The sequence below is a fragment of the Eutrigla gurnardus genome, assembly GCF_963514095.1.
Source record: "Eutrigla gurnardus genome assembly, chromosome: 19".
NCBI classification, from domain to species: domain Eukaryota; kingdom Metazoa; phylum Chordata; class Actinopteri; order Perciformes; family Triglidae; genus Eutrigla; species Eutrigla gurnardus.
The window spans coordinates 16,819,096-16,837,719 of record NC_139930.1 but is presented as its reverse complement, the minus strand read 5'-3'; the positions used below and the strand labels follow the sequence as shown (position 1 = coordinate 16,837,719).

Here is an 18,624-nt window from a genome sequence, read left to right as displayed (position 1 = left end):
CATTTTTCCTCATTTTCATAAAAAAGTATGAACCCATTGGCTCATTTTGATTTAATACGCATCATAATGACGAATGAATATATTTTGGGGGTACAAATTAAATTTGATTTACATAAATTTGACCTATGAAAAATGAAAAGAAAGAGTTTTGTATATTTATATACACAACTAAAGAAGCTCACGTTATGGTGTTGACCTTAACACTTTAATTTCTCCTTTTTAAAGTAGGGTAACTTTCTGTCTGCTTATTAACACTGGAGTAAATCACTACTGTACATGCTTTATGAAGCTCTGTGCAATCATTAGACACTCACTTCTGCTTAGAGATTTGTTAATCAGTCTGTCATTGTTGTTTAGGTTGACCGGATCTTCGTTGCCGGGGGCTACAACGGCATCATCACCTCCACCAACGTGGAGTGCTACAACGTGACCACTGGTGAGTGGTCCGAGGTCTGTGACATGGGGATCAGCCGCAGTGCTCTGAGCTGGACTCCCCAACATGGCCCAGTATCTGGTCCCACGTGATGTACTGCCTCTTTTAGATCTGGATAGTGTTCCTGTGGAGTCTGTGGAGGCAGGACGTTCTGTGTAACACCATCCACCCTGTTTATTAATATGTTTTTAAAAATGTAAATAATGAATAATAAATTATTTCTGTATCAAACTGCTACTGAAAGATTGTGTGAACTTTTAGTTTTATACCATGTGAAGGTGAATTTGATAAGGTAGTCAAACTAAAAAATGAAACTGTTGGCTGTTATCTGCTAAATGTGTATTCCAGCACATCTTATTCTTACTTATTATCTTACTTATTGTAAGTCGCTTTGGACCTAAATGTAAATGTAATATCTAAGAGTGTGATATGCTTCTATGGTATTTGGCATTTTGAGATTTAAAAAGCCACCAAGGTTTTCATTTTTTGCTTTTTCAAAGACCAATAGAGTCATGAGTTCAAAGGTCAATCAATATAAACTTGGCAGCATTTTATAATCCCTGTACATTTTAGCTCCACAGCGGTTGAACACTAACGAACGGCTAATGTTGGAGAACAAACAACATGACCTTCACTCTGGATAATGGAACAAAGTCAGTTTTAGGGGAAAAAAAAAATTGGCCACTTCACCTTTACCTCAGTGGCTTTTAGTTTATGTAGCGGGGTCTAATCTGCGTTGTGTCTGGCTCAAGGTAGGACAGGACGACCACGTGGATTCAAACACATTTATTGCTCCTGCCTGCACGAAAACAGCAAAGCACAGTGGTTTTCTTCACAAGGATTACTGCGCCTTCTCCCATTGAATTCAGAGAACGAAGAGCGAGAACACATAAATAACATACATTCAATTTGAAAAATAGAATAAAATAAAAATATATATAAATCTGAATAAAACAATATCCATCACATTCCCATCAATATTTTACACTCAGGAAATTACAACACAACTCGCATTGTGGGATAAAACAAAACACAGCGCACCCTCACATACCTGCACGAAAACAGCAAAGCACAGTGGTTTTCTTCACAAGGATTACTGCGCCTGTTTGACCAGCAGGAGTACTTTTTTTAGTATGTGAACACAGTAGCCATCGCTAGCAATGCAACACGGAGCCCTACGCACTCGATGCAACCACGCTGTCATTTTCCCGACCGTAAACATCCCCAAATGCATAAAAATTACATTTTACAACTCACAATACTTTTTAACACGTCTTATAAGAAACAGCAACACAAAAATCACATTGCTCCGATTATTATAACAACATTAATCGAGCGAAGAACCGCATACCTTCTCCCATTGAATCCAGAGAACAAGAGACCGTTGCTATTCCGGAAACCGGTCATCTCGGTGCAATGGAAGAATCCATTAAACTAATTTCTCTTTAACACGTACTAGCCACCCAAAACTACAACCCATGGGTTCAATGTGATTCAAAATAAAGAAAATTATTTACTTTTACATTTTTAACAACTGAATAGCTCCAATAAAATAAATATAAAAATGCGGAAGTTACCCACCGTTTCTAAAGTGCCGAATTTCAAAATAAAAGTTCTTGAAGCATGTATTGATTCCTATCAAAATAAAACTGATTGTTATAATCTAGGGTAACAACATCTCTCCATGCTACATCTACATACACAATAATTAACAATGCAATCAAATTAAGCAGCATTATGGTTATGGTAAGCATTACTGTATCTTGGCATGTTTTAAAAGAAATCTAATTATTGAGTGATTAAATGCACCACCCAGTGTGTGTATAAAGTAGACTCAACCTCAACTTTATGCAAATGAGGAGTGTTTCCCCGCTTCCCATTCAGTGTCTATGTGAAAAGCCGTGCAATGCATTTTGGTAGCGTCGTGTGATTGACAGCTCAGAGGGCGGGACCAGAGTATAATGGATGTCAACGATTGGCTGAAAGTTTGTGTGAACAGTCGCCACAAATTCATGATTTTCTTATCCCGGTACGTCTTCCTCACATTCATACTGGGAGTGTTGGGAAGTTGTTCTCTGACCAGTATCTTCTTCACTACATTGAATTCTGGATCTGAACCCGCTCCCAACTTCCCAGCAAACAGCTCAGCCGGCAGGTGAGTCTCGCGTTACAGTTTGTAAAGGTGTGCTGTATGTTAATTGATAAATTAATAATCTTTTATGAGTGTTTGTGTCACTTTTAAAATTTAAACAGCATAAAGCATGGCATATATTGTATAAAAACTACTTAAAACGTTTAATTATACATTAAAAAAACACTTAGAATATTTGATAAATCATAATAAAACAACACACAACTAAACTACTTAAAACAAGTATTCTATAAATTTCTGAAATAAAAAAACTTTGTTTTAAATCCTACCCCTCTGTGTGTTTGCATTTATTTGACTGAATTAGACTCCTCATCAAAAGTTAACTATTTTTATTGGTTTGAGAAGTTCTTTGTGCAATTCCAATAGGATTTAGTGCAATTGAGCTTTTAGGATAAGATAACCTGTTATTAGATGATATAAGATAAAATAAACAAGGACACATCAAAAAACGAAATATTAAGATAAAATCAAGACAGACTGACATCTATTCAACACAATTCTCCTCTAATGGAAGAGCTCAGCAGGTTTGTTTGACAGGACCAGGTTACCCATCATTACACTGCAAGAAGCTTTATCTTGATAAGAATGACTCAAAAAGAGGAGTGGTTTGAACAGGTGATATTTTAATATCAATGAGAAATAAAATAATAAACATAAACAACTTGGTTGTTCCATTTTTCACAATAATAAGGCGCCAGAAAATAAAAAAAGAAAAGAAAAGAGTCCTGGAACACTGAGCACTCCTGCTCAGCGTTCATGTGTGTTCCGTTGAGGGGGATCCAATGTGTGTTCTGAGTGTCAATGTCAATTGAGTTTCCTTGTCTTCAGTTTCTTTTATTACTACTACCCGGGTAGGTGAGAAGTGTGTGTGTATATCTTACCTGCTCTCAATGTGTGAGATTCAGATGATCGGGAGTCGTTGAGGTAGGTATGTTCTGCAGCTGGCCACACTGCTTCTCCAACTTTCCTCTCTCGCTCTCAGAATCGCTGGGCTGGGCTCGCCATCTCGTTCGTCTCATCGTCAGAAGCGTTGGGCTGGGCTCGCCATCTTGTTTGTCTCGTTCTCTCTGTAGCTGTGTCCCAATTCAGGGTCTGCAGCCTTCGGAGGACCCAGCCTACGCGGTCTACGGAGGCAACACCTTCGGAGACTCCTCCAGAGACTCCTCCGGAGGCTGGGTCAACCGTCGGTAAATGGGACGGTCTAACCTACGGAGTATTTCCTGATTGCGTCGCGACGTCATCACTTCTGCCGGCCAAGCCCGGGAAAAACACCGGTCACAACTTAAATACAGCGGACAGACGACATTACATTCATACAACTGACAAACGACATTACAGAAAACACAACTGACAGACGACAGACAATACAACTGACAGACGACATGGAGCCAGGGGTTTTGCTTTTGCTTTTTTTCATTTATTTTTTGTTGGAGGAACAGGAGAGGCGGATGCGGCGACACCGGCGGCTCGTTTATCTCCGGCTGGGAGAGAGCCGTGGGGAGGTAACGTTAAAGCCGTTATTTTAACCTATATTAATGTTCATACATAGCTAGCGTAGTACGTGGTAATTACTATTCCTGTTAATAAACGATACCGTTAAGTGACAAGCCATATTAAGTATAGATTTACATGGTTAATGTCATTTAATCATAAGACGTAATACAGGGTTCGCACAGGTGTTTCAAATCTAAAATCTTTGAAAATGCAGACATTTTAATGCTGTGTTTTTCAAGGTCTGAAAAGTGCTTGAATTTTAGTTTAAATGCTTGGTTTATAAAGTGAATGAATTGAATAGTAAAATGTGTACGAGCCCTGTAAAAATTGAGAAGCCAAAGTGTATAGATGGACAGATAAAGCATTATTGGTCTAAGCTTTAACATTAATTAGAATAGTCGTATTGACTGAAATTCAATAGCTATTGTTCAATCATGTATGTCCTCCTGTTCTTACCCCCTTTATCCATCCAGACAAAACCACTGTACTGCCGCATCAACCTCAACGTTCCCATTTTTCAACTTTACTTTGACAATCACGACACGACCAAAGACTTCAGGCTGAGCAGAGTCCCTGGCGGTGCTGCTGGACCTTCTTCACCAGGAAAGACGACATGGATGGGGTGCCACAATAGAGACCTTGGTCTTTCTCTTCTGGCTGGCGAGTGGGACATCATACAGGGTGGTCTCAAGGGTGTTTGGGATGCCTCGCTCCACTGTTCACCGCATCGTCCATCAAGTTACTGAGGAGGTGGTGGCCATTCACCACAGGGTCATCTACCTCCCCAAGACCGCAGACGACCTGGCGGCAGTAACTCAGGGGTTTGCAGGGCTGGCAAGACACAGAGCTTTTCGAAAAGCTGCTGGAGCAATCGACGGCTGCCACGTCAGGATCAAACCACCAAGCGGCCCTGATGGTCAGTGCTTTAGAAATAGGAAACTCTTTCCGTCTATCCTCCTGCAAGGAGTTTGTGACCATCAGGGCCGATTCATTGACACGTATGTGGGCTGGCCGGGGTCGGTGCATGACTCCAGGGTCCTCCGGCACAGCCCACTGTTCAGGCGTGGCATCTACCCTCCTCCAGGGTACTTCATCTTGGCAGACGGTGGATACCCATGCCTCCAACATCCACTCCCTACAAAAGACCAGTGCAAGGTGTGGGAGCCCAGCGCTTCAATGTCCATCACTCCAGGGCACGCTCCATCATAGAGCGTGCCTTCGGGATGATGAAGACCAGGTTTAGGGCCATCTTCCTCCAAGCGCTGGAGGTGCACCACACCTTTGTGCCTCGGGTATGTCATTACCCAACAGAATAGAATTATTGTTAAATGGTGAATACCACTAAATTAAGTTAATTAAAATAAAAGTACTATTACTTTTCATTTCCTACAGGTCATAACAGCATGTGCCGTCCTGCACAACATTTGCCTGGGTGCTGGTGACATCATGGCCCCAGAGGATGAAGTGCAGGACGACATGCAGGAGGATGAGGGGGAGAACGGGTTGGAGGTAGCCAGTGGAGCACCGTGGCGGGACCAGCTGTCTGCCGAGGTGTCTGCCCTGGAGGAGGGTTTACTCGACCATGATTACCTTTAGAGGGCAAGTAAAATCATTTTAAAGCTATTCCTATTTTAAAGGAAAAGTTCAGAATTTTGGACATAGGACCTCATTTCCAACTTACCCGAGGTGATATAGGTCGGTGGAGACCGTTTTCAGCACAATTGGTCCAGTCCTTATAGTTGCACAAGTCACTGTTGCTAAACTGGTGTTGAGCTAGCGCACGTCAACGGTAACATCCAGTCTGTCTCTAAAAACAGCTTTAACTGCTCCGCAGAACACCCGAGACAAATGTATTATAATGTCGGACTATCGATGTACATGTCAGTGTTGGTAGAATAATTAAAAAAATTAAACCAACCTTGCATGGCATTGGAATAGCTTATACTTTGTTCCCTGTTGTTGCTAAGGCTACGTCAGCGGCGGATTGATATTATCTCCGGGCTAGTGAGGCTACAGAGCAAGACGGTTTCGGTTTCGTTGACAATCACGCGAGTTTATTCAGCTGCTGTCAGTCCTATGCTAGCGGGAAGGAATCAGGATAACAGGAGACTATGGCCACTGCCAACTATGCTGAGATTTCGGAGTTTGAGGACGACGCTGCTACGAGTACTAGCTGTCACGACTGTAGGGCGCTTAGGTTTCGTTTTTACGCACTACTACTAACACGCAAAGTAAAACTCCGCTGCTGCTGAGAAACTAGTCCCTCAAAATGTTTTATCATTGAAAATGCAAGGTTGGTTTAATTTCTAAAATGATTCTACCAACACTGACATGTACATCGATAGTCCGACGTTATAATACATTTGTCTCGGGTGTTCTGTGGAGCAGTTAAAGCTGTTTTTAGAGACAGGCTGGATGTTACCGTTGACGTGCGCTAGCTCAACACCAGTTTAGCAACAGTGATTTGTGCAACTATAAGGACTGGACCAATTGTGCTGAAAACGGTCTCCACCGACCTATATCACCTCGGGTAAGTTGGAAATGAGGTCCTATGTCAAAAATTCAGAACTTTTCCTTTAAGTGTTTTGTAAACAGTTTTGTTTGTATTTTGTGGTGGGATGTTTAAAATGTTGTGCAGTAGTATTTAGTATTAATATTTTATTGTTGCCTTTCTTTTAAACATTTTAGTGACATGGCAGCCGTCGATTGCATCAGCCCTGCAAACCCCGATGATGGACGATGTGGTGGACAGTGGAGACATGCATCCCACACCCCCACCTCCTAGATGATGTCCCACTCATTGCCAGAAGACTCCAGGGTCCTTATTGTGGCATCCCATCCAGTCCAGCAGCACCACCAGGGACTCCTGCTCAGCCGACACTGTATATATGTTCTCTGTAAATAGTTATTTTCTGATGATCTTTTTAGTTCTACATGTTAACACCCACTTGTCTTACTGTAACTGTAAATATTTAATGACCAAAAATAAATGTACTTTCCTGTCACTGAAAAGCAGTTCAGAAGTTCACTTTAGTTGTAAATAAGAAGTGGAACAGATAGTGTAGGTAATAAGATTTTTATTAAACTATATACACAATATTTTTTCATTAACAACTTACTAACAGAACTTAATTTAACAGAAAAAAACATCCACACCCAAAAGAAAATGAACGCCTCTCAATTGCTCTCTCCAACAAACCAAAAAGTCTTTCCATTCTCTCTCTGCTCTCTCTCTCCTTTCCTCAATCTCCCTCTGCAATCTCATGTCCTCTCTTATCAAGTCCACCAATTCATCCCTTTTCCTCTTTCTTCTCCTTCCTGCTGGCCCTGGCTGCCTCTCCTCCTCCTCCTCCTGCTGCTGCTGCTCCTGCTCTCCCACTGCAGCACTTGGCCCTGGTGTGTCCTCAGGGATGGAGGCAATTAGGACAGGCGGCGTAATTGACGGCCTCTGTCCCAATACCTCATCCATGAGGAAAACCAGGGCCAGGTGGCAGCAGTGGGCCTCCCACCGACTCCCTGCCCTGTCCCTGGATCTTTGCATTCCTAAGGCAGAGGAAATCAATCACTTAAACAACAGCAATTGTCTGTAAAGTGTTTATTTAAAAAGTCTTGAAAAATGAGTGCTTCATGGACAAAAAAAAACGTTTCAGGTACTCTTTGTAATGGGATTCATGTAGTGATAAAGAAACGAAGAAAATGAATGTTTAACTTCCTGATGAAGGCTTGATGGCAAAACGCGTTGAAGGACTGTGTTTTTGAAGTTTGACCATACCATGAGGTGCCTTGGAGGTTTTTTCTATGTTCCTTTTATCAAAGTATTTATTAACTTGGCAAAACAAATGTAGTTTTCATATCATTATTCAAACCTGCGCATACTTTATATTTCTTCTTCAAATTGTCCCTTTTTTTTGCCTGTTGGGGCTCCAAGGTTCCCTCCAGGCCCATTTTTTGCAGGATTGTTCTAAACAAGGCAGAAGCATTGATACAAGAGAGAAGCATTGATACAAGTTAAACACACACAAGATCACATAACAAATATGTAAAGATTCATCTCTGTACAGAACTTGGGTTAATGTATGTAACTTTTACATAGAGATATGTATAGAGAACAAATGGTCTATTTATTTATGCCTTAAAAGTTACCTCCATCCAAGTGTGGCGTTGTTCTTGGCCCCTGTAAAAAGGTGGTCGTTCTCACCCCGGAGTTTAATAAATTCCTCCGTCTGCTCCTTGCTCCCTACAACAAAACGACATGTAAAGCAGTTATGTCAACATGCAAAATGATTGTACGATATAATAACGATATTAACAGTAATAATGATCCTAAGATTAGCTCTGTATTCAATCCAAACGTTTACAGTTTTACAGCCTAGAAATACAGCGGGGCTCACAACCCATCGTTAACGTTATATGTTCAGCTGCGAGAGGAGCGAACTGTAGCCTACACAACTTACGAGAACAAATTAACTTAACAGCTCCACGGTCACCATAAGATATAAGTTACCATCGGAGCTTGTAACATTTGAAAGTGAAGGGTTTTAGGCTTACGTTACTGAGCTCCTCGTATCAACAGCCTTAAGGCTCATTTATGCTTCTATTTCGTGCGTAAATAGAGACGTGCGTTATCAACGTTCTAAACGTCGCTGCCCTCATGCTTTCATGCGTCCTCTACATTGGAATGGACGTTGAGCAAAACATCCTCTAGAGGGCGTCGTTCACATTAAAACATTACGCCAATAAAGTTTAAAAAAATAAGTTTATCATAACAACAAACATGGCGACTGGACAATGGAGGAGATAATGATCCTGGATCTATTGAGAAGGAGGCAAGATGGCAGGCAGCGTTGTAGACGGCGGTGGTCTGTGAGACCACTGAATACATCCCGAGTGTGGACGGAGAATTCCAGTCATTGGTTTTAGGATGAGAGAAATTGAAGACGAACGTCATTTTCAGTGTATCAGGATGTCCGTCGGGGCTTTCGACAACTGGCTTCGTCGGGTGGCTGCTCACATTAAGCATGGGAACTCGCACAATTCACCGGTGACGCCGGCTGAGCGACTAGCGGTCACCATTCGCTGTCTCGCGTCAGGGATCAGTCATTTTTAAAACGTTTTTTAATTTGTGTATGCTATTCACGGCACTTCTGTGTACAATGCCCGACACTGCCCCCACGATTCCCCTTGGAACTGCAACGTTTGGTCCGTACCGGTTCGCATCCGCAAGCTTGCAGGATACGGACAGAAATACGAAATGTACGCAGAGAACGGACAGAAGGCTCCGTCCGTATCCCTATGCGTGTCTAGCCTAGAGCATAAATGAGCCTTTAAGCTACATCACGTAGCTGGCCCTACACTCCAGTGGCTACACGTATTAGCATTATTAACTTCACGCATTTTAACATTTAAATATGTTTTAAGGCCCCTTGACCGTCCGGCGTTAAGCAAAAACCTGTTACTTACATTTAAATGTGTACGCGGCACTGCTGGCGGTGCCGCTGCTGCTGCCGTTTCCTGCCGCCATTGTTCGTTTAACAGCGGCGCGCAAAGCATCTTGGGATATTGGAGGCCGCGAAGGATAGTAGCGGTGCATCCTCCGAATACGGGGGAAAGGAGGACACATTTGTCTGCCGCATTTGGAGGAGCCTTCGAATTTAGACGAATTGGGACAGCCTTCGCGCAGCTCTGTGACGTAATTGGCCTTCGAATGCAGCCTCCGAAGGCTGCAGACCCTGAATTGGGACACAGCTTGTTTCTCAGTTCAGACTAGCAAAGAAAAAAAACCAACCTACACAGAAAGTGCATCGGTATAAGAAACTTCATCTGATTCTGTCTCTATTTCTTATGAGATCTCATCGTTTTCTCGGTTCACCAACATTTAGGAAATACATTAGAACACATTAAATTAATTAATATGACTTAAAACAATTAGTTTTGACCATAAATGAAATCAATTATTCATGAATTATAATGTTAACAATGATATTTTTAACAGACACAGTTTATGCATCTTTTTAAACCTCTATTTATCCTTTATCATCAGTTTTTAACTATTTTAATTCACCTTTTTAATATTTAACTCTTGAACATAAAATTAATTACAGTTTTTATACACAAAAGTGCATTTTTCTTCATCAATAAATGAAATATACCACACCAGAATGGTGCTGTTACCATTTGCAGTGGCTAATAACACAAATAAACAGCTCGAATGGCATAAAAAACGATTAAACTGCATCTTCTCAATGTAAACCGCATGGAAAAATTAGCCTTAGCTTAGCGATTAGCATGGCGACTAGCATTACTAAGCATAAAACAATGGACACAATAGCATCCCAACCTAGCAGTTAGCATGTCGCGGTTGCTAGTAGCTTTAGCATTTCAAACTAGCGATCTTTTTACAAACGATAAACTTCGGTAGAAATTGCACAAAAGTAACAGAAAAACATTGGAAGGCATCATGTGGCATATTTTAAGCAACATAGACCATCATAACCCAAGTTAATAGCACAATAAATGTATTTTTTTCCGTCTGAACGGCTACCGAACTAGAAGCTAACTGTGTGCTAACTCACCGGAGTCTCATGCATTTTACTTCACAAAGGGGGTTTTTCTCGTCTGCTCACGGCTTATCGGTCTGCCTGCGGACGTTTCTGCCGTTATCCGCAGCTTTCTGCTACTCTTTGCGTCGTGTTTTCTTTGTTTTAGCTACCGACTCCCTCGGTCTGGTCTGGTCTGCTCTGCTGCTGTCTGGCTTATGCCTTGAGAGAAAATGGCGTCTGCTCTCAGGTGCAGACTTCACGCGATACCTGACCTAGGTTCAGCCGGATACAAACACTAGCAGGGGAATACTGCCATCTACTGGGGGTTTAGTAGAACTGTCTAAATGCCAAATATAGGTTTAGTAACCTGATTTTTCATGCTGGTTACACATGTATTATATAATAGCCAAACCTGTTGTATATTAAGACTTACTCATTTGTATGCAATTTACTTTTGCTTTATGTACTTTCAGATGACAAGAATGAATGCGAGAAGTATGATTTTACTACAACTGCTGAATTGAGTGGCTCAGAAGAGGACTTAAGGTACTGCCATGTTTATATTGACCTTTGAACTCATCACTCTATTGGTCTTTGAAAAAGCAAAAAATGAAAACCTTGGTGGCTTTTTAAATATCAAAATGCCAAATACCATAGAAGCATATCACACTCTTAGATATTACATTTACATTTAGGTCCAAAGCGACTTACAATAAGTAAGATAATAAGTAAGAATAAGATATGCTGGAATACACATTTAGCAGATAACAGCCAACAGTTTCATTTTTTAGTTTGACTACCTTATAAAATTCACCTTCACATGGTATAAAACTAAAAGTTCACACAATCTTTCAGTAGCAGTTTGATACAGAAAGAATTTATTATTCATTATTTACATTTTTAAAAACATATTAATAAACAGGGTGGATGGTGTTACACAGAACGTCCTGCCTCCACAGACTCCACAGGAACACTATCCAGATCTAAAAGAGGCAGTACATCACGTGGGACCAGATACTGGGCCATGTTGGGGAGTCCGGACACCACACAGCAGCTCAGAGCACTGCGGCCGATCCCCATGTCACAGACCTCGGACCACTCGCCAGTAGTCACGTTGTAGCACTCCACGTCGGTGAAGGTGATGATGCCGTTGTAGCCCCCGGCAACGAAGATCCAGTCATCGATGACTCCGATGCCGAAGTTGCTGCGAGGGGTCAACATGTGGGACACTTGGTTCCAGGTGTTGCTCCGAGGGTCGTAGACCTCCGCGCTGCTGAGACAGCTGGCGCCATCAAAGCCGCCGACCTTTGGGAGGAAGAGGAAATGAAAAGGTCAAACGGAGATTGAACCAGTTTCTCTGAATCTACAAAAAAACAACTGCTGATCAAATCTCTCTCTCTGTTATGTGAGGGTCAGCAGTGTTTCCTGGACTTACAGCATAGAGGCGGTCTGCATAACTAATGATGCCAATCCCACTGCGGGCGCAGGTCATGAGGCCGATGGTCGTCCACTGGTCGGTCTCTGGGTTGTAACACTCAGCCGTCTGCAGGCACTCGTTCCCATTGAAACCACCGCAAACGTAAACCTGGGAACAACAGGAAAGGACTTTAATAGGATTTAACGATTAAACACTTTTCTTGGCTTCTACTGGTAATAAATCATCTGAAATATCACTACACAACTGTGAGATAATGTGAGAATTATGAGACCCACCTTGTTGTGGAGCGTCGTGGAGCTGGCGTCACTTCTAACCTCCTGCATGGATGAAATGAGACTCCACTGGTTTGTCTCGGGGTTATAGCGCTCTGCAGTGGAGAGTCGTTGATGCCCGTCGTACCCTCCCATGGCATAGATGCACCCGTTGAGTGTAGTGACGCTCACACAGCAGCGGTGGAAAAACATGGGCGACACCTCATGCCAGGTGTTTGAGCCGAGGTCGAACCTGCACACGTTGTTGAAGTACTCCAACCTGTCGAAGCCCCCAAGGCAGTAGACGCTCCCGTTGAGGAAGGCGGTGCCATGGTAGGCACGAGGACGCTCCAGATCCTGGGTCAAGCTGATCCAGTCGTTGGTGTGGACGTTGTAGGCCTCGATGCCGGCAGTCGTATTGCCGCCACTCCAGCCCCCGATGGCCAGCAGGACGGCGTTTGGAAGGCGAGGACGGGCGAGATGGTGGTAGACATCAGGCTGGTTTTGCGTGACTTCTATGGCTTCCCTGACCATGCGCTGGCAGTCTGTGTTGTTATTCACCAGCTTATTGGACATCACACTGATCCTCATGTACTCGTTACCCATGGAGGCCAGCCGCACCTACAGAGAAAACAGGACAGAATGTTTGAATAGAAGTTCATGGACGGCAGTACTTTAGGCTGGTCCTTGACTCTAGAGGTGGCCCTACAGACTACTGTTCAGTCAGGATGAAACCACAGAGAAGAAATCATGTGACAGGAAGTCATCCTACCTTAGATAAGAGCACAGCGATGTGGTCTCTCCTTCCCTCCAGTGCGTGGGCGATCCAGCGGAGGACGGCCTCATACACAGTCCTCTCGTCTCTCACTCTGAGGTCGTCTCGGTTCAGGATGGCGCTGAGTTGCTGCACAGAGAGCTGCGGGAACTCTTCAGAGGAAACGAGCTCCTCAAAGTGGTCGACGATGAAGCGGTAGGCCTGGCGGTGCAGTTCAGGGCAGAAGCAGACGGTGGTGAACTGGAAGATGCCGATGCAGTTCTCTGGGCAGAGCTGGCTCAACAGGAAGTCGCAGCACTTTTTCACAACGCCCATCACACTGAACTGATCGGCTGCTCGAAGCAGCTCCCGAACGTTGTCCTCGGTCACTGAAACGGAGCCGGTGTATGCAAAGTCAATGAGAAGCTGCATCATGTCAGGAGTCAGGCCGGGGATGTTGAAGACCTTCTTGTCTGAAGAAGACCAGCGTTGGAAGAGAGCTCTGTGGGTCAGGATGAAAACACAAAGAAGAGGATGAGAAACTGACGTCAGCTGTTCCTTCTTTGCTTTACACTAATAACTAGGATAAGAATATAGTGGGGCACTTTTCAAAACAGCAGAGTGAAATCTGACTGATATGAAGGCTCCTCCCAGTTTACTTTAAACCACATCACTGACAAACCCAACACGCTGAATGACACACATGAAACCTGTTGAATAAATGACATCTGGAATGGAAATAGTGAATTATATGCATTTTGTAACAGATGTGTAACTTTTCTGAATGAACTCCATTCTAAAATCTGCTTTAAAGTACAGTAGTATGGAACTGAGAGACCAGCAGCTCAAATTCTACTTCACATTTTTAAAAAACAACAAAACAATAACACATTTGGCAAACATCATAAATCCAACTTGAGCTGAGTCTACAATCGATGTACAAACTTCACATGTTGGAAGTCAATATGTGATGAATGGAAACAAGAAACCTCATTTGAGATGATATATCCAGTCAAGTCATTATATTTATAAAAACTATAGACAGACAGGGAAACTACACCACTGGTTGAATTCTGAATGATCCTTTCAAATATGTTACAAATATTCTCGTAGCCGTCTATCAGGTGTTTAATGTCCTCTTGTTTTGTTTTAAATCACAAATGCTCTATGAGCTGGTTACGTGTTGTGGCTGTTCTCTCAGACTTCACATCGCTAATCAATCAATTTGCTGATACTTTCTGCTCATTTGAAGGATATAAATTCACAAGTTTCCCCCCTAATATCAGATAATGTACTCACTCGAAGTAGAGGCTGCATCGACAGAGGAAGATCTTGTGGATTTTAAATTCCACGTCTTCAACAGTGATGACTGCGTCGCAAAACGTTCCCTCCAGACGTAAATCATTGAACCCTGAGTCCGGAAACAGGAAAGAAGAGTGGCGTTGATTGGCCATCTTGATTTGCTGATGATAGAGTTGTTGTTGTCTCTGGTTGTTGGCTTGTGTGGAGATCAAGAGAGAGACTGGACACCTTCACAGATTTCACTTCTAGAATAGATGCTCATCACATCACTGTGGTTTGTGATTGATGCAGAATGTTATTGTTCAAATGTAGTTAGTATGTGTTTAACTGCAGCTTCCATCAGTCAGACAGGAGATGAAGGTTCACTAAAGTGGCCTCTGAAAAGTAGAGAAAAACTCAAAAAATAAATGCAACATCCGTTGTCATGGTTAATAAAGTGGCCCAAGAGTTTAAACAAATGATACAGTGTGAGTTCTGCCACTTTAGTGAACCTTCACCTCCTGTCTGACTGATGGAAGCTGCAGTTAAACACATACTAACTACATTTGAACAATAACATTCTGCATCAATCACAAACCACAGTGATGTGATGAGCATCTATTCTAGAAGTGAAATCTGTGAAGGTGTCCAGTCTCTCTCTTGATCTCCACACAAGCCAACAACCAGAGACAACAACAACTCTATCATCAGCAAATCAAGATGGCCAATCAACGCCACTCTTCTTTCCTGTTTCCGGACTCAGGGTTCAATGATTTACGTCTGGAGGGAACGTTTTGCGACGCAGTCATCACTGTTGAAGACGTGGAATTTAAAATCCACAAGATCTTCCTCTGTCGATGCAGCCTCTACTTCGAGTGAGTACATTATCTGATATTAGGGGGGAAATTTGTGAATTTATATCCTTCAAATGAGCAGAAAGTATCAGCAAATTGATTGATTAGCGATGTGAAGTCTGAGAGAACAGCCACAACACGTAACCAGCTCATAGAGCATTTGTGATTTAAAACAAAACAAGAGGACATTAAACACCTGATAGACGGCTACGAGAATATTTGTAACATATTTGAAAGGATCATTCAGAATTCAACCAGTGGTGTAGTTTCCCTGTCTGTCTATAGTTTTTATAAATATAATGACTTGACTGGATATATCATCTCAAATGAGGTTTCTTGTTTCCATTCATCTCATATCAACTTCCAACATGTGAAGTTTGTACATCGGTTGTAGACTCAGCTCAAGTTGGATTTGTGATGTTTGCCAAACGTGTTATTGTTTTGTTGTTTTTTAAAAATGTGAAGTAGAATTTGAGCTGCTGGTCTCTCAGTTCCATACTACTGTACTTTAAAGCAGATTTTAGAATGGAGTTCATTCAGAAAAGTTACACATCTGTTACAAAATGCATATAATTCACTATTTCCATTCCAGATGTCATTTATTCAACAGGTTTCATGTGTGTCATTCAGCGTGTTGGGTTTGTCAGTGATGTGGTTTAAAGTAAACTGGGAGGAGCCTTCATATCAGTCAGATTTCACTCTGCTGTTTTGAAAAGTGCCCCACTATATTCTTATCCTAGTTATTAGTGTAAAGCAAAGAAGGAACAGCTGACGTCAGTTTCTCATCCTCTTCTTTGTGTTTTCATCCTGACCCACAGAGCTCTCTTCCAACGCTGGTCTTCTTCAGACAAGAAGGTCTTCAACATCCCCGGCCTGACTCCTGACATGATGCAGCTTCTCATTGACTTTGCATACACCGGCTCCGTTTCAGTGACCGAGGACAACGTTCAGGAGCTGCTTCTAGCAGCCGATCAGTTTAATGTGATGGGCGTTGTGAAAAAGTGCTGCGACTTCCTGGAGAGCCAGCTCTGCCCAGAGAACTGCATCGGCATCTTCCAGTTCACCACCGTCTGCTTCTGCCCTGAACTGCACCGCCAGGCCTACCGCTTCATCGTCGACCACTTTGAGGAGCTCGTTTCCTCTGAAGAGTTCCCGCAGCTCTCTGTGCAGCAACTCAGCGCCATCCTGAACCGAGACGACCTCAGAGTGAGAGACGAGAGGACTGTGTATGAGGCCGTCCTCCGCTGGATCGCCCACTCACTGGAGGAAAGGAGAGACCACATCGCTGTGCTCTTATCTAAGGTAGGATGACTTCCTGTCACATGATTTCTTCTCTGTGGTTTCATCCTGACTGAACAGTAGTCTGTAGGGCCACCCCTAGAGTCAAGGACCAGCCTAAAGTACTGCCGTCCATGAACTTCTATTCAAACATTCTGTCCTGTTTTCTCTGTAGGTGCGGCTGGCCTCCATGGGTACAGAGTACATGAGGATCAGTGTGATGTCTAATGAGCTGGTGAATAACAACACAGACTGCCAGCGCATGGTCAGGGAAGCCATAGAAGTCACGCAAAACCAGCCTGATGTCTACCACCATCTCGCCCGTCCTCGCCTTCCAAACGCCGTCCTGCTGGCCATCGGAGGCTGGAGTGGCGGCAATACGACTGCCGGCATCGAGGCCTACAACGTCCACACCAAAGACTGGATCAGCTTGACCCAGGATCTGGAGCGTCCTCGCGCCTACCATGGCACCGCCTTCCTCAACGGGAGCGTCTACTGCCTTGGGGGCTTCGACAGGTTGGAGCGTTTCAACAGCGTGTGCAGGTTCGACCTCGGCTCAAACACCTGGCATGAGGTGTCGCCCATGTTTTTCCACCGCTGCTGTGTGAGCGTCACTACACTCAACGGGTGCATCTATGCCATGGGAGGGTACGACGGGCATCAACGACTCTCCACTGCAGAGCGCTATAACCCCGAGACAAACCAGTGGAGTCTCATTTCATCCATGCAGGAGGTTAGAAGTGACGCCAGCTCCACGACGCTCCACAACAAGGTGGGTCTCATAATTCTCACATTATCTCACAGTTGTGTAGTGATATTTCAGATGATTTATTACCAGTAGAAGCCAAGAAAAGTGTTTAATCGTTAAATCCTATTAAAGTCCTTTCCTGTTGTTCCCAGGTTTACGTTTGCGGTGGTTTCAATGGGAACGAGTGCCTGCAGACGGCTGAGTGTTACAACCCAGAGACCGACCAGTGGACGACCATCGGCCTCATGACCTGCGCCCGCAGTGGGATTGGCATCATTAGTTATGCAGACCGCCTCTATGCTGTAAGTCCAAGAAACACTGCTGACCCTCACATAACACATAACCTGAAGGGTGAAGAGATTTGATCAGCAGTTGTTTTTTGTAGATTCAGAGAAACTGGTTCAATCTCCGTTTGACCTTTTCATTTCCTCTTCCTCCCAAAGGTCGGCGGCTTTGATGGCGCCAGCCGTCTCAGCAGCGCGGAGGTCTACGACCCTCAGAACAACACCTGGAACCAGGTGTCCCACATGTTGACCCCTCGCAGCAACTTCGGCATCGGAGTCATCGATGACCGGATCTTCGTTGCCGGGGGCTACAACGGCATCATCACCTCCACCAACGTGGAGTGCTACAACGTGACCACTGGTGAGTGGTCCGAGGTCTGTGACATGGAAATTAGCCGCAGTGCTCTGAGCTGCTGTGTGGTGTCCGGACTCCCCAACATGGCCCAGTATCTGGTCCCACGTGATGTACTGCCTCTTTTAGATCTGGATAGTGTTCCTGTGGAGTCTGTGGAGGCAGGACGTTCTGTGTAACACCATCCACCCTGTTTATTCATATGATTTTTTTAAAAATGTAAATAATAAATAATAAATTCTTTCTGTATCAAACTGCTACTGAAAGATTGTGTGAACTTTTAGTTTTATACCATGTGAAGGTTGGTTTTTATAAGGTAGTCAAACTAAAAAATGAAACTGTTGGCTGTTATCTGCTAAATGTGTATTCCAGCATATCTTATTCTTACTTATTATCTTACTTATTGTAAGTCGCTTTGGACAAAAGTGTCTGCTAAATGACCTAAATGTAAATGTAATATCTAAGAGTGTGATATGCTTCTATGGTATTTGGCAGTTTGAGATTTAAAAAGCCACCAAGGTTTTCATTTTTTGCTTTTTCAAAGACCAATAGAGTGATGAGTTCAAAGGTCAATCAATATAAAAATGGCAGCCAGCATTTTTATAATCCCTGTACATTTTAGCTCCACAGCGGTTGAACACTAACGAACGGCTAATGTTGGAGAACAAACAACATGACCTTCACTCTGGATAATGGAACAAAGTCAGTTTTAGGAGAAAAAAAATTGGCCACTTCACCTTTACCTCAGTGGCTTTTAGTTTATGTA

General features: G+C 43.2%; 2 protein-coding genes across 2 annotated transcripts; one reads left to right on the top strand and one right to left on the bottom strand.

The window, feature by feature from the left end:
* Positions 1 to 11,549: 11,549 nt before the first annotated feature.
* Positions 11,550 to 14,515, bottom strand: LOC311029446 (kelch-like protein 10; the record flags this gene model as incomplete). The annotated part of the gene is made up of 5 exons (XM_084034587.1): positions 11,550 to 11,923; positions 12,054 to 12,203; positions 12,332 to 12,928; positions 13,080 to 13,563; positions 14,361 to 14,515. 5 exons carry the CDS (start codon positions 14,513 to 14,515, stop codon positions 11,552 to 11,554), a joined length of 1,758 nt encoding a protein of 585 aa, XP_083890713.1. The 3' UTR covers positions 11,550 to 11,551.
* A 547-nt stretch (positions 14,516 to 15,062) lies between these two features.
* On the top strand, positions 15,063 to 18,037 carry LOC311029445 (kelch-like protein 10; the record flags this gene model as incomplete). The annotated part of the gene is made up of 5 exons (XM_084034586.1): positions 15,063 to 15,217; positions 16,015 to 16,498; positions 16,650 to 17,246; positions 17,375 to 17,524; positions 17,666 to 18,037. 5 exons carry the CDS (start codon positions 15,063 to 15,065, stop codon positions 18,035 to 18,037), a joined length of 1,758 nt encoding a protein of 585 aa, XP_083890712.1.
* Between the last annotated feature and the right edge of the window lie 587 nt (positions 18,038 to 18,624).